This window comes from Molossus molossus, unplaced genomic scaffold, assembly GCF_014108415.1.
Source record: "Molossus molossus isolate mMolMol1 unplaced genomic scaffold, mMolMol1.p scaffold_m16_p_15, whole genome shotgun sequence".
In the NCBI taxonomy this organism is placed as follows: domain Eukaryota; kingdom Metazoa; phylum Chordata; class Mammalia; order Chiroptera; family Molossidae; genus Molossus; species Molossus molossus.
The window spans coordinates 25,080,727-25,097,674 of NW_023425350.1; the positions used below are offsets into that span (position 1 = coordinate 25,080,727).

The 16,948-nt window shown below is 35.6% G+C and overlaps 1 protein-coding gene across 4 annotated transcripts in view; it reads right to left on the bottom strand.

Moving 5' to 3' along the window:
* Positions 1-2,127: 2,127 nt before the first annotated feature.
* ATL2 (atlastin GTPase 2) overlaps positions 2,128-16,948 on the bottom strand; it is a 62,033-nt gene continuing 47,212 nt past the window's right edge. The window contains exons 4-14 of one of the 4 annotated variants that reach the window (XM_036262860.1): positions 16,650-16,754; positions 14,123-14,173; positions 13,735-13,791; positions 12,100-12,192; positions 9,937-10,075; positions 9,025-9,152; positions 7,933-7,989; positions 6,535-6,606; positions 5,445-5,876; positions 3,931-3,945; positions 2,178-3,344 (exon numbers count right to left, since the gene is read on the bottom strand). In XM_036262860.1, the coding sequence (XP_036118753.1) occupies positions 3,225-3,344; positions 3,931-3,945; positions 5,445-5,876; positions 6,535-6,606; positions 7,933-7,989; positions 9,025-9,152; positions 9,937-10,075; positions 12,100-12,192; positions 13,735-13,791; positions 14,123-14,173; positions 16,650-16,754 (1,269 nt within the window). In that variant the 3' untranslated portion in view covers positions 2,178-3,224. Of the gene's footprint in view, positions 3,834-3,930; positions 3,946-5,444; positions 5,877-6,534; positions 6,607-7,932; positions 7,990-9,024; positions 9,153-9,936; positions 10,076-12,099; positions 12,193-13,734; positions 13,792-14,122; positions 14,174-16,649; positions 16,755-16,948 lie in introns of all 4 variants that reach the window. The other 3 variants (XM_036262862.1, XM_036262863.1, XM_036262864.1) reach the window with 3 other exon arrangements.

Genomic DNA, 16,948 nt, shown 5'->3' on the forward strand with positions numbered 1-16,948 from the left:
CACCATTTAGTACTTTTCAGAACACAAGCAAGACAGAGCTTTCATCTTGCGTTAGGGACATTACTCGAACCCTGAGGTGTGTAGTCGAGTCCTGGGTTTGCAAGCCTGAGACACCTGGGACACCTTTATTAACCAAGTGGTTTCCCAGCCACCTCACAGTACTGCTGGGAGCATAGAGTACTACTATACACGGAAATGCTTTATTAAGCTATACAAAGGCTGTGATCCCCACTCCTAATCCTTTTTATACATACCTTTAGGTGCTGTTAGCTTGAGTTCTGATGAGCCCAAAAAGTCACAGAACTACAAGAACATAATGGTTGTATTACGCTGAAATATGTGGAGGATAGATCAATTCCTCAGCCTAAACTCAGCAAACTGAAAACCCGAAGGAGGAATTGCGACATCTGATACGTGATTTTGGTAGAGGAAGTGTCAGGTCTGTCCTGCTTGGGAAAGCCCTAACTTAGCTTTGCTTGCCCAACAAGCCAACTGCAAGTTCTCCCCAGGACAGACGAGTCTAAGCGAGAGGACCTCCTCAGCAAGCCCTGGCCCAGGGCGCAGACGGCAGCAGGAGCGCGCAGCCAGCTCTCCAGCTGTTTCCCTCACCACCCAACTAGGACCCAATGGAAAACACTCAGGTGCACAGACCGACTCTGGCCCCAGCATGGGAATTCGGGTCCTGCATGCAACTGCTGAAACCTGTATGTCTGCAATAGACACAGCAACCCTTGCCAGCAGATAAGCAGCTAGTCAAGAGCCAATTCCTGTTAGAAGACTAAACTGCTTAGGACAACTTTCCGAAGGGCCATTTTGAACTCTTATAGAGTAAACCGCTAACAACAACAGTGTTTTTTGAAATTTTATGGTATATTTTAATAGGTTCTTAACCAAGACCAAACATGTTTTAATCTCATAATAATAAAACACCACCAAAAGCACTCATACCTACAAGGGTCAAGTCCCTAGTCTGTCCAATTCTGGAGGTAAAATAACTAAAGCAAGCCCAGGGGTCTCTGAAAATATAACCCTCGAACGTGAAATACTGCTATGCGATTCTACAAACACAGTGTTCACTGAAGCAACAATGACCATCTTCATGACAAATGTAAAAGGCATAATCAGTAGTTAAGTCACAAATGAACTGTCCCTTTCACAAAAGTAAATTATTTGTTTTAACTAGGAAGATAAATCATTTGTCCTAAGAATTTCTTTATAAAAACCTATCTTGTAATATAGATTACTAAACAGTTGTACGACAGAAAATACACTACACCAAAGTTATTTCAGTAAACAGTTTTGAGTTTGTCTTGAATCCCTTTTATTGCTTCTTGCTTAACAATGTTCAGAATTTTCCAGCTGAAACCAAAGTGCTTTCTTGGAATCATCTATAGAAGTATATCTTCTTTGGAGAAAACACACTCTTTTCCAACAAGAAATACTAAGAAATCCAATGGTCTAGATTTCACAACGTTTTAGTTAAAAAAAAAAAAAAAAGTAAGCTATGTGTCTTTAATTTCATAATAACTATTATACAACAAATTTTTTATTTTTTCATTCATAAAAACAGTCCACAGCATTCATAAAACGGGTGGTAGAAGAAACAAAAAGAAACACTTTTCAAGTGGATTCTTTATGTTTAAGAACAGAGGAGTTGTTAGCAATTTAATACAGATGGAAACAAATACAATCCGTAGAAAAACAGGAGTCAAAGGGGGAGAAGAGATATTACCAACCAAGGTAAATTTAGAGCTTTCAGGCATGCAACTCAACATCTGAATTTTCTTCACTTAAAAACCAAAGTAGGTGCTTTAACAGGTGTTCATAAAGAAGGCTACAAAAACGTATTGCAGAAATGTTAGCCTCACATGTCACACAAAAAAGAAAAGAAAAAAAGAAAAGAAATGAGTAAATCCCCATCTACACCCCAGGCTAATCACAAGTTTTCCCTAACCAAGACAGACACAGAAAACTTTTACAAGCTTAGCTTGGAGGTATAATATGATACCTTAGAGCTCTCACTTAGGTGTGTCCTGCTCATGCTCTTTTTCAAAATAAACAAATATGATTTATGTAATGGAATACAGACTTGAAGAATTTCTTAAAAAAAGAATCACAAGTTTCATCTTATATATACAACAAATTTTTAATTATATACTGAAAATAAATTACAGGAAATAACTTTAAAATGCAACAGAGGACAAAGTCACGATCAACATTCCCATTGGATTCCCTTGGGGGGGGGGGGGTAGATTGCAGTGCTCAAGGAAGATAAATATCACAAATATATCAAAAACTTCAAAGTCTATGAATTCACACACTGACGTGAGCCACAAACATTCCTTCACAGGGACTGCACTTATTAGCCTACCACAGAACCAGATTTTGCCATAAACTACAAAACTTTTAATACAAAATCGTTATTTATATATTTATAATTCATATACATGCCCTATCTGTGAGTTTAGAAAATAAAAGCTACACACTGTACAGACACTCTTAACTCATAGGTGTAGGCAACATTTTTGGATGGAATTTCTCCCCCAATAAAATTAATGGCATATTTTATGTACATGAAGGCTAAACTGCATAATGACAGTTCAGTTTCCCAGATATGCATCTCCTTTTAGGGCAGGTTTATAAATTTAAAAAGGCAAGACAAATGTACACCTCAGAATCACTTTCTCAGCTACAAGAGTTGTCATGTAATTTCTGTGAAGTTTCTGATACATGCATTTATGTAATACTGGTACTGAAGGCAGTAAAGCAATATATACTTTTAATGTAGTGGCTCAATAAAGGCTTCATTGTCATTCCAATCTGATTCTTTATACAGTGATTCATAACTTCTCTAAAAATTAAAAGTCAATGGGACACTGTGTTAGACTCTAAATAGATTTCTTAAAATATTTCCCTGAAATATCCTTTTACATAACACAAATTTCACTAACATTAGATTAAGTAAAAAGAAAAAGAATTAAAAACATGGCACAACTGTGCATGATAAACTACTGCTCCTCAGCTAATCTCCATGCCTTAGGAGCCATGAAAAGAATGCTTAAAACCAACCAACAATTTTCACACTCTGTGGCAGCCATATGTGAAGCCAGTTGTACTAAACTACTTCTACAGTTGATTGTAAACTTTGGTTTATTTGTATTGGAGTTCTCATTGTACAGCAAGCATGAAAAAAGAGGGAGTGGAGTCCATGAGGAGATGAACTGTCAGTCCGTCTGTAACCGGGCATGATGAGACACCTGGTCAGTCAGGCCTGCTTTGATGGAGTTTGATACAGACTGCCTTATGTTTTCCTCCATCAAATTATCACCCAGGGGCTTCAATACCTGTGGTATGAGAAATGTGCAAAACAAATAAAAACATGAGGTAAAAAAAGAGTTACATATAAAAATAGATATAAAAATTCAATTCAAAGCAATGAAGAAAATAACCAGGAATGTGGAAAATAAAAAGATGCTTCTCCCCCAAAAAAGTTACAATGCTACAAATAATGCAGTTAGACATTTTATAATATAACAAAAATCACTTTCCTCTTATTCAAACCATGTACAGTCCTATGAGATGGATGTGCAATTCCATACCCTATATGCAGCATCAAATCTGGTATGTACACAGCATTTATGCAGACCGGCCCAGACGGTCCTGCTTATTGTCCTACATGTATAAGTGTGAACACTTCAGATAGAGAAAAAAGTTTAAAATACTGTCTAATTTTTCTTCTTGTTATTGTTGGATGACAGTCTCTGTCGCTGTGCTGATGAAAGAGCACGATGAACCATTCGGCGTCTAGTAACTTCAAACAGTTTGGAAAACACCTAAAACATGGAGTGATTTGTTAGGAGAATGACTGAGAGTGCCTTGAAGTTTAAGAGTTTAAGACTACAAGAATTTGAGACTTTGTAGGTTTCTCACCTTCCTGGGACTCCTCTGAAGCAAAAGAAAAGAGAAATGCAAAAAAAAATTTAGACAAGGTTTGTCGACACAGCACAGAACTTCTCTGTCTAGTGCTCACCTTACCTCAACTACACTAAAAATAATTTTTCACACTTTAGATTCTTCCATTTGTTTTGTAATAATGGCACCTCTCAAATCTTAGAATCGATGCTGTACAGGAGATGATTGGTTTTTCTGAAGAAGATACCGTACAGTTATTGAATTTCATGTTGCAGAAAATTAGTAATGGTCCAAAAATTTAGTGGATAATACTTTCTTTAAAAGTGAGGTTGTAACAGCTTTTAATCCATATTCTATTAGAAGGTATCAACGGAATGTGGAGAGATTTTTTGAGATAAAAATTTAAATTTTACACATATCCAAACATAAGCTTCCTAATCAGATCTGAATAAAAATGAGCATTTCTCTAAAGAATATAAAATCCATATTAATAGTGATTCACTTTATAAAATAATATTAATATAGTGAGTCACTTTATAAAATAATGATATTATTACAAGAATAATGAACTTTCTACAAAAAAAAAAAAGGTTTACTTCTTCAGTCTTTAAATTTTAAGCCAAAACCAACATGGACCTGCATATTCTAGATCTTCCAATAAGCCAAATACTTTCAGCCCAGAAATGGTATCTGAAAATGCCCATTTTACTGTTCATCAGTAATAACTGCAGCTTTCATTCTGGTCCTTGACATGATGCTCAAGAATTTCATGATGATCATTTTAATGACAACATCCTTAAATGGAATTTTCTGTACATGGGCAATTCCAACACACGGTTGGCCAATATACAACATGGCTTTCCTTAGTAGACACTTGTCAGCCTGGACTTTGATATCTGGTTGAAGTAAAAGATTATGATTAAGAGTTGGTTCTCTGTAGTGCTTTGTTTTGTTCATCAGCATTTCCATAATACAGAAGTCAAACAAAGTGTTTTGTGTAAGAAATCCCTATTGGATTGTTCATTGTAGTACATCAGCAAATCACTACTATCTCTTCATGGAAGGCAATGGAGACCTGAATACCATCTAACATTTCTCCTGGAATATAAGCATGCATTGCTTCTTGCCATTATTAGTATGAAACTTCTTTTGCTTCCCTAAATTACTGAACTTCCATACTTCTTTTCCTTACTTTCATAACTCTTTCGCCAATTATATTTTCTCTTCTCAAAGAAAGAAATCCTTAGAGACTTGCCCTGCCCACTGTTTGATAGAGTCAGGACTATGATTAAGAATCTGTCCAAAGGATATTACAAATTTAAGCCAACTAAAGCACTCTAAAATTATGACTTTAAAGAAAAAAACATTCTCCTGTTCACACTTTATATTCAGATTATACATCCAAATAAAACGGAAAAATCCTTTTGACATTCCTCATATAAAGGAAAAGTAGGTGTGTAAATACTGTGTGGGGAGGAAGGAAAGTCACAGGGATGAGATTAGTCTCTAAAAACCAAAAGATAGATACCAACCTGTTCCCATAGTGTTTCAGCAAGCTGATCAATCATTGTTCCAATTTCTCTGAACTCCCCAGAGTATTTAACATATGCCCAAGTACAAAGAGATGTCAGTGCCAACCCCATGACCAGGTTACACAAGACAGCTATAGAGTTTAGGCCAATGAAGCCAGTCAGTCCTGAGATTATATACATGGCAAACATGACTGCAAACAGTGTGGCAGGGGTACGAGCAGCATAGAAGATATTCTTGCCATCATTGTGCTTTATAAAATTTGCATAGGTTTCTTCAATTTCAGCTTCAAGCTGGTCCTGATAACGACGGCAGAATTCATCTCCACCCATTTTTTTTACTGAGCGAAACTGTTTAATCGCCACTTCCTTGAAATCCAGGTGTTTTCGCTCCAGATCTGAAGGTGCAATGTAAGGCTTGTCCCCACCACATACCTGTACAGATATGATTACAGAACGATAGATTTACATGCTAGAAATAATTCACATCTGAAAATTCCCTTCTCACAGTGTTTAGTCTCAAAAAGTCAAATCACCTACATGGTTCAGTTTTAAACTTGTTCATACTATCTCACACATAACCATAACCTATTTAGTTGTAACTGATATGTCTGACTCAGGCAAAATATATTTCCAAATATGACTAATACAAGCAAAGACAAAATAATGACACTGAAATCTGAACCTGATTTCACTTGATCCACTAATACACCATAAGAGTACAAAAAACTGCAGGCAAGAATGTGGGTAAAAGATAAATTTTAAAAAGTACATTAATGTTCAAGTTAGCAAGCTTAGCATAGAAACTGCTACTGGCCTTAGGCTAATGTTAATTACATCAGAAGCTACTAATAAACAGCACTCTGAATCATGTGTCAGAAAATATTTCAGCACGGTTTATGTAGTAACTTACCACCCATATCCTGCACTCTGTGAATTATTTTCTTAGTTTATTTCCAGCAGAGTTAATAAAAGGGAATTAGGAAATGATGTAACATAACAATGTATAAGGAGCACAAATTATTTCAATTATTTTAGATAATAAATATCGTCTACCTCACTCTAGTGTCAAATTTAAATTTTAGTTACAAACCTGTTCCATACTTTTGCAATAAATCTCTCTTGCTCCTGCTACTGCAGCAAGATTATTAGCTTCAGCTGTTGCCTAAAAAAATAAAATAAAATGTGCCAATTTTATAAAAAAAAACAACAACAAACCTGATGCTTCTATAAATTCTGAATAACACAGTAAATTATATACAATAAAGAAGTCTGGCCCTGGCCAGTTTGGCTCAGCGGTAGAGCGTCGGCCTGCGGTCCAGAGACCCGGGTTCGGTTCCCGCTAAGGGCATGTACCTCAGTTGCAGTTTGTCCCCGGCCCTGGTTGGTCGTGCGGGTGGCGGCCACTCGATGTGTCCCTTTCACGTCGATGTTTCTCTCTCTCTTCCTCTCTCTCTCTCTCCCTCCCCACTCTATCTGAACAAAAAATGGAAAAATGTCCTCGGGTGAGGATTTAAAAAAAAAAAGAAGTCTGAAAATGAATCAGAGAAAATATTACCAACTTCCAGTTTTCCATTCCAATGGAAGGGAACACCAGTATAAAGGATATAGTAATTGCTTCTAACAGAACTGCCTGCCTAAATAAGTTTTGCTTAGGTTTGTTAAAATGGGTTTATAGGAAATACCACATATGCTCAGAAAATAATAGACAATAGATACAACCCTAAAATTGTCAAGTCTCCAGATGTAAAGAATCAAGTATTACCCATATGGTTGTCTCTCTCATAATCAGTATTACACAAGGGGTATTTGTTGTTTTTTAAATCCTCACCCGAAGACACTTTCACATCTTTTATTCAGATAGAGTGGGAGGAAGAGAGAGAGAGAGAAAGAAACATCAACATGAAAGGTACATATCGAGTGGCTGCCACCCGCACGACCCAACCAGGGCCAGGGGCAAACTGCAACCGAGATATGCACCCTTAGTGGGAACCGAACCCTGGTCTCTCCGGACCACAGGCCGACATTCTAACCACTGAGCCAAACCAGCCAGGACACACAAGGGGTATTTTTAAATGCACAAAACTGCTTATTAGAAGCAGCTCAAAATCATTAATACAAAAAGAAAATAAGCCTTATTTCTAACAACATTCACTGTCAAAGATTCAGAGAAAAGGAGAAGCCAGATTCAGTGAGGTCCATTTTAAGCTATCTTCTTGCAACAGAAATTTTCCTACACTTTCTGAGCAACTGAAGAGAAGGTATGGAGGATTCTTATTTTGGTGACCTATGTGTATGCAAGGTCTGCAATCTATGGTTACAAAAAAAAAAAAAAATCATATAAAAACGTCAGGATCCATGACATGTATTGCCTTAAATATCTAAAATTTATATGCATGCAAAGAAGCACCACCCATTTCCAGCATTTATCTCTAAAACAAAGATTTTTTTTCTCCCTCACAAATAAATACATGTACAACACACACACTACCTGAAGCATGGACTTTGGATGTGGAAGTTCTTCTCCTTGATAAATTTTAATGTAAGCCTAAAAATACAGAAGACTCATTATATTGGTAGGTTATGCAATTTGGATCTTCAATCCCAAAGAAAGAAAAGTCATTAAATATAAACATGATTCACACTATTAAAAGGAAAGTCTAGGCTTTAAAAATCATCCACTCTCATTCTAACAAAATTAACCCTGTGCTCAACATTATTAAATACATATGTTGCTAAATAATATCCTACAGAAAAATTTCTATGTATAATTCCAATTTGTATAAAAGTTACATGTCTCATATTTAAGTTATATATAAAATGCCATCTACTTTATGAAAAAAATCCATAATTTTCCCCTACAGCCAATGTTTCAAATAAATATGCCAGAAAACATTATAATTCAGTATTTTACATTGACCAGCTTAAGTGATATTTCAGTTTAAGGGAAAAAAAATTACATAATTGTGGTTTAAGAATAGGGTGACAAGATGAGAATTTTCAATAAGTCCATATAGGAATCTTTCATCTCAACTTTCTACTGATTTTAAATTAATTCATAACTAAACAAAAATACACTCCTAGTTAACTGTGTTTTCCCTTCTACCCAGTCATAACTACTATGAATAAATGCAACCCTCTACAATGATCTTGCTTTGGCAATCAAGCTACAAAGAGCAGAGAAAAAAATCTACGAATATTTTACTTGCACTCAGAAACCAGTTTTGATACTTTCAGCTGCTATCAAGTCCTCAGAACTCTGAGAGAAGGCTTTTGTAAGCACTCAATATGGAGAATTATGTTCTCAATCCCTACTGTCATCACAAATGATAGAGTGGTATTACAGTATCAGAGCTGGAGAACAAGTAGGATAATTCTATAAGCAAAATCACTGTCTAGAAGATACAAGGTGTCTGCTACAATCTTAAATATCCGTAAATATTGATACACCCAATTCAAGGCAGATAAACAATAAATGTTACTCTTTTGCTTTAAAATAAGTATCTTGTACATATAGATGAGTTTTAATTCATCTACATTTCTAAACTTAAAACCAAATCATTAAATGTAAGAGTTTTCCTACCTTAAAATATTCTACAAGATCTCTACAAGTGACTTTAGATCCACTTATCTCTTTTTCTACCAAATTTTCAGGGGCAAGCAGCAATGGAACCAGATTTCGAAGCTCTCGTTTAAAGTCTTCATCAATATCTAGTGAACATGAAATTAGTCAACATATTAGTCCAAAAAAAAGTGAAGAATTCCCTGTTGGTAGCTAATAAAATTCTGTTTCATGAAATAAGAGTTCACAGTATCTATTACTTAAAGTAGATCATTTAAAAAACTCATCCAAACATGTCACTATCTCCTAGAAAAGAGCATAACCCTCCCAAACTTCCCCCCACATTTCCCCAAGAATTCTTTCAGCTTAAATAATAAATAAACCAAACTAGGGACTACACAAACTCCACATTAACTATTAACTAAACTATCCCTTTCAGAAGACAAATAACTCACAAAATTGCATTAAATTTTTATATTAGATTTTGTTTTCCAGCAATACTGTAAAAGTTTCATCAATCTTCAAGCTTTTTACCATCATTCTCAAAATAACCCCAAAACAAACACAAAAAAGTTATACTATCATCCCTGAAAAGGAAAGACTTAAATCTGGTTGCATCAATACAATATATTAATAAAGCTTTTTAGCAGAAAGTAACCAGATGAAATAATAAAATGTTCTTAGCCTTCAGAATTTTTAGCACATCAGTGCTGAGCAACAGACCACATTATAAATATTAATCAATATGCTAGCTGTTTGCAAAAGAACAGTGAAAAGCTAGAAAGATCAAAAGATCATTATAATCACATCATTAACAGTACATCGAAATGTCCTCCAGTATAAGACACAAAATTTAAGAAACTATGTACTTTTTAAAAAACTTTCAGCCCCTAAAAAATAAGTTCTGATTTTAGCAAGAATGGGAATTCCCACCTTTCAATCTCCCATCAAAACTAGGATTAGTTGCAACTTTAAGACCAGGATGTGGTAAAAGGAAGCAACCAAGATTTGAGAAACAATTGTGAATGTGCTTCCTTACATTCTGTAGCTCTTCATGTTGATTTTGTTTTACCTGAGGGCAGAAGGAGACAGAATGAAGGTGCAAACAGGAGAAAACATTTGTTTAAGAAAACACACACACACTCACATGTATGCACACTTAGCTCAGATGCTATTCCAGATACGTGTTTGACAATATAAAATTTTACTAAAGACCCATTTCTGACCACTTTGGTAAGGCCCCACTTTGTCTTAAACCAGAAAAGATGGGTGTGGTTTTTTCCCCCCTATGTTAGCTGCCAAGGACAGGAAAAAAATAAAAAATAATAATTAATCATAATATCTAATGGCAGAATAACAAGTCATGGTTGAGATTTACAAACCAGGTAACAAATTAAGAATGTGCCTTTAAAGTACTTATAATAGAAAAGAGAAAAACAAAGTATTAATCTGCCTACAAATGAAAAAGTCAAACCATGAGCAAAATAATAACTAAGGTGAACTGCTCCAGTATAGTCCAAAGAACCTTAGAAAATTATTAGGATTTCAGCACTCGATTATTTATTTTTAATTCTATGATTACTTAAGATTATAAAATTATTTGTGATTAATTCTAGTTATCAGTATTTAGGGAAGAGAGACTGCTAAGTATTTTCTGAAAGAAAAGCTTAACTTTAGATTTTTAATAACAACTTATCCCAATATAACTCATATACTCTCCCAAAGACTTCTTAAAAATCATTCTAAAAAAACATACCAAAAAGCACCATTTGTAATCAACAAAACCTGGAAATTACCTAAATCTCCATCTAGACTAGAATTGAAAAATCATTGTCTATTCATATAATGGAATACTGCATAGCAATGAGAGTAAATAAATGAAAAACTACATGCAAAAATATGGATCAATCTCAGAAACATAATAATGGGCAAAAGAAGCTAGATACAAATACATACTATATATTATTCCTTTCGTAAAAAGTACAAAAACAAACAAAGTCTGTTAGAGGTCAGGATAGTAGTAGAGGGTTCGCAAGGGGGGGAGGGGGCAGTGGATAGAGGTGGGTGTTTCTGGATGCCAGTTACATAGTTACATGTAACATGTTTACTTGGCTTTGAAGTACATAATTCTGAGCTTAGGTAGCATACCTAACATGCTATGTGTTCATTTCTTCTGAAAAAAAACACAAAAAAACCCTTGTTGACGGAAATGATCTCCAACAGTAGGGTCTGAAATGCTTTCCAAATAATCAAAGATTGAGAACTTGGTTTAAATCTCATTTTAGGAATAAGAAAACTATACTGTACCCAAAGTTCTTACAGTAGTTGAGAAACTAAATGTATCATCACATAGGCAAAGAACATTTTATTAACCCTCCTACCTATGAATAAAGGGACCGTTATGTATTTTTCGTGTATGTGAGTGGACGGGAAGTTATCTGACATGAGGGTTTCCCAAGTAATTCCATGGGAGGGCACCTTTAGGAATAAAGGATCATGTTGATGAGGTTATTTTCCAGGAATGCCTTGGTGTGATGTATTGCATGGATATTTGGGTTCTAGTCCAGTTATCAATAATTAGTGACCAAAGGCAAGTCGCTTTTCTGGGTTCTAGTTTTGTTATATATATATCTAAAAACTAAAGAAGGTTGAACTAGATATTTAAGATCCCTTTCTAGCTCCATATGCTGTCTCTATGAGATAGTCTTCCTTGGAGAGACCGCCTCACATCATCTGTGCTCAATATATGCACATTATATTATTCAGTCTGTCCCAAATGTTCAGAAGATCAGCTGGGCCAGAGAAGGACATACATGCAATCTAAGTAGGTCAAAAAGTTAGTCTTCAAACTTTTATCCTTTGAATATTGATTTACTGAGAGAGCAGCTGACTCTGAAAGAGAAATATTTGTTCCTTAACTTCCATTTGTAGTCACTGTCCTCTTTTCACCAATTATGTATGGAGTCATCTGGGCTAATCTGGGACACTCAATGTACCCTAACGACACCTAGAGACTGGTAGTCCCGGCAGCAGTCCAGGCAGCCACTCCTTTACCTGGCTTGGCACTTGCGCTCTCCTCTGAGAAGTGGGACTTACCTGCAATCTCTTTTCAAGGAATTGTTTTCCACCTTCCAAACCATATGCATGTTCATAAGGATAACTCCAATCTCGAATCAAAAACATTAATGTCTATACACAAGGGGGAAAAAGGAAATCATTTCTTACAAAATTTTACAAAAATTCACTACCTCCCTTATTCCCCTAAACAAGCCTTATCAAAAGTTATAGTAATAAATGGTTAATACTACTCATAGTTATATCAAGGCCTACCTAAACTAACACTCCCAGCCCCTATACCAGCAACTGCCTCCATCTGAAAACCTCGCTACATACAAAGAGTCACCACAAGCATTAATACTAGATCTTTTAAAATGAACAAAAGGCATATTAGGACATACAGATCATAATATTAACTCAAGGCTGTTTAACGAGAAGACCAGCTAACCTAATTCTAGACCAACTAATTTTTCCCCCCCAACTAATTTTTTTCACAGAATTTTTTATTCACATGTGCTTAGGTTTGTCAATCTCAACACTATTGACATTTTGGGCCAGATAATTCTTAGCTGTGCATGGCTGTCCTGTGCACTGTAGGATACTGAAGAGCTTTGCTGGCCCCTATGCACTGGATGCCAGTAGCATTAACCTCCCCACCCAAAATGTGACAACCAAAAATGTCTCCAGACACTTGTAAATGTCTGCTTGGTGGTAAAATTACCCCAATTCAGAAAAAGAATGAAACAGGCCAAATCGAATGTATTTCATTCATATACACAAAATGAAGCTAAAATCTGCCCAAATATTTCATAAAAGCGATCACTTGAACCCGACAAGACTGAGCCAGAATCAATATAAACCCACAGACACTAATTCACCACTACTGCTACCACACAGGAAGGACTTCACACACTGATGAGCAAACAGGGTGGAGTCATTCTCACCTCTTGTAACACAACTGACCAAACAGTACTAATGTAGTCTTATACGTTAGCTTTGTTTTTCATTAATCTCTGTCATGAAAGGGCTCCACAAAAGCAGGCAAAGCAAATGCTTCTAAAATAACTTTCCACCCAGGTTAGTTTCTTACTTAATATTCTGTACCAACCATTTAAAAAACATGGGCATATAGGAGCTGGAGAAGGGGGAGAGATATAATTCTATATGCAACCAAAACAAAGAATAACAGGACTAACATGAACTTGTAATATGCCACACAAAGGAAACCTAAAATATTTTATAGTAGTTTATCATGTTAAAAAAAAATCTAAGGGACTATCTTAAGTTTTAGAAATTTTTTTGTGTGTGTGGCACGTGCCCCTAGCGGGAACCGAACCCAGGACTCTCTGGTCCGCAGGCCAACGCTCAACCGCTGAGCCAAACTGGCCAGGGCAAGTTTTAGAATTAAATAACATCTAATTAAGAGAAACATTATTAACCTCTTAATCTATGCAAAAGTATTAAAAATCAATCTATAGCTATCTGTTCTATTTCCTATCTGGTTAGCCTACTACTGATAAGTTGGTGATAACATTACCACAAATTAGTATTAATTCTGCTGAATCTACTGCTAAAAATGAATTTGTTGTAATGTACTCATGTTTTCAGAGTTACAAGATGAGGTGGCTTGATAGCTGTTTAAAGGTAAATTTTAAAAAATGATAAAATATTTACCTGAAATGGTTTCTGGTAGATTTCTTCCATTGCAAGTCTGCCGTACTCTGTAAATAACTATAAATCAAGGTATTTAAAATAATGCCTCTGAAGAGACTGAAAGAAAATATCTGTAAAGCTGTTCATTCTATATGAGACCACTAGATGTCAGAGCCTTTAAAATCATTTGAAAGCCAAGCATTTAATTTTCTAACAGACTAGGTGGGTATATATTAAAACTTAGTTAATAAAAAGTTCAATGAATAAAAAGTTAAGAAGTGGTACATCAGTGTACAATTAGGCAGTATTCAATCTTCTTACAATGTTATAGGCTTCTAGGGGAAAAGTCACAATAAAGTAGGGAATAAATTTTCAATACTTTGACATACATTCTTTAAGACACACGTACTTGCAAGTGCTGAAGATCATCTTCTTGAATATTCTGAGACAAATTATATACCTGTTAAAACAAAATTTTGTTTTTATTGATGTCTTATTTGGAATACCCAGCTGTGTACAGCTGTACTCATGGAAATAAAGGGTATTTTATACCTCAACACAAATGAATCGCTTAGCTACTGTCTTAACCAGTGGCACATGAAAAGGATATTCTCTTTTTTCCTAATAGTCAGGATAGAATATAAAGAGGGAAACAGTGGTGGTAAACTGTAAAAATCATGAATATAGGCATACAGGGCCTAAAAAGTGGCAAACATATTTTTTAAAAGTATATTATGTAGTAAGTTTTCCTCCTTTTCAAAGTTACTTTGTTATAAAACAATCTTTTTTTTTAAGTAAAAATTGTTTCCACAATTATTTGTCTAAGTCAATGAATGTGAGGAACATAATTCTACAAAGATAAATTCTTCCCTGATACAATCATAGTACATAGTTAAGAATTATCTGGTGGATGTCTCAACTACCACCATAGATTCTAACATGGTTCTCTTTTTATGTAAGTTAACTCATCAGTCTAAATAATTGAACATGAAAATTTTACCTGCCTGTTAACTAGACAAAAATAACAGCAGGTGGCACTCTTGCCCTTTCTTAAAATTTTAGGAGGCTTTCCAAGGTACATAAACCAGAGCTGTTATCAGACCTCTGGAAGGTCTAAGTACTCTCAAGGAAAATTGGAGGAAAGAGTCACTAGGTCCAGTCCTTGTGACTCAAGTATTTAAAAGGTGACCTACGCCACCACAGGAAAAAAATGGATGTCCACAGATGTCACCTCTAAGAAATAACTATGTCTAAGAAAACAGGGTTACTCTAAAGATAGAACAATTTGTTCTAACAGCAAATGAGTGATAATCTAGCTGAATCACTTGGAGGTCAAGAATATAAACAGCCAGCAAAATTAAAATAATATTCTCAGATGACTAACTCCAACCAGAGTACCTCTAGATTTCAACTTAAAACTGAAAGCACAACCAACCTATTTTTACCATATGGGCCTTAGCTTTTCAGATAAGAGGTCCAGATACCTTCATTGTCAGAGCCAGGCTGCAAATAGTAATGAGAGGATCTGTTTGTTTAGACCATTAGTACTTAATATACTGTGTTGTACTTATTGCTCAATAATTGTTTGTTGAAAGAATAAATGACAAGAGAATCAATTTGTCATTGATCTACCAGCCAGACAGCTTATGTAAAGAAGGTGAGAAATCTAGTCTCAATGATCAGTAAGAAAACAGTACTAAAAAACAACTTCGCGCAGGCCGGTTTGGCTCAGAGGTTAGAGCGTCAGCCCATGGACCAAAGACTCGCGGGTTCGATTCCAGTCAAGGGCATGTACCTCAGCTGCAGTTCATCCATGGCCCTGGTCGGGTCGTGCAGGAGGCAACCAGTTGATGTGGCTCTATCACATCAATGTTTCTCTCTTTCTCTCTCCCTCCCTTCCTCCCACTGTATCTGATAAGAAGTAGAAAAATATCCTCGGATGAGGAATAAAAATAATAATAACAACAACTTTAATTTTCTTGATTATTTATAGTTTACAAAGCACTTCCCTATGCATTATCTCATTTAGATCTCATATCTGACTGCACACAAACCACCACATGTGATAGATAGGCAAGATAGGTAAAATCCCCATTTTGTAGATAAAAAGTGGATGAGTGGGTATAAAAGACCCAAAATTAGGCCTTCTACTACCATAAAGTTGAATAAATAAACAAGAGAACACCAACGTACAAGTCTTAGGACAGAGAACTCCCACATTGTATTTTAAGTCAAGCCACAATGCCAGCTAATCTGAAGGGCTATAATGTGATAATATAAACACAAAGATGTGGCTTCTGCTTACCTTAAGGGATCGACAGTTCTGTCACCTCGCAAGATCAGAGAAAAAGAGGTTGAACAAAATGGAAAAAAGAGACTTTGAGGGTCCCCAAAAGCAACATTTAGTTGACAGTGACAGATATCCCCAGCCCTATAATAAACAGAAGCCAGGCTGAAAAGTACTCCTTAATATCCAAAATTTCTTTCCACTCAGACAGCTACATACTTCAAATTGAGGAAGGATGAAAATGGGAACTTATAGAGACTGGTCATATGCTCTAGATAATACTAGAAAGCATAACAAAAATTTTAAGACACTGTGACAGTATCACTGAAAAGAAATATTTATGTCAGGAGTACATATCAGGCAGCCATATGACTGAATCCAATTAAGGGTAGCATGCAATAATAACTTTTCCTTTAAAAAAAGGATGCATTAGATACTATGATGAAAACCAAACGGATTTCTACTGGTATATTACTTCCTTGGTAAGCACTCAAAGTATGAAATTTCACATTATGAGCCAGAACAGCAAGCATGAAATGTGAACAGCTCTAATTTTAATCTATTTTATCCAATCAAAAGACATTTGGAGGAAGAGGAAAGGTATTAGGCTTCTCTGAGCTAATCATGCCAACAGCATCTTGTGTCTCACCTGGACTGAGCTAGTCATAGTGCTCAGAGCAAACACTGTTGCACAGTCTTTGATTGTTGACTGGCTATCAAAGGCACCCTGAGTATCCATTAGCAGCACAGCCACCTAGAAATTTAAAAGTTTAACATAGTAAATAAATGTTCACCAGTAGAGACTAAAAATATCAGGTATAAAATGACAAATGTTAAAACCAGTAATTAAGTCAAGAAAAGTACTCTAAGTTAAATATCTCACAGATTTTGACAAAATAATCCATATACAAGGTGAGGCAAAAGTAGGTTGAGAGTACGTGAAACAGT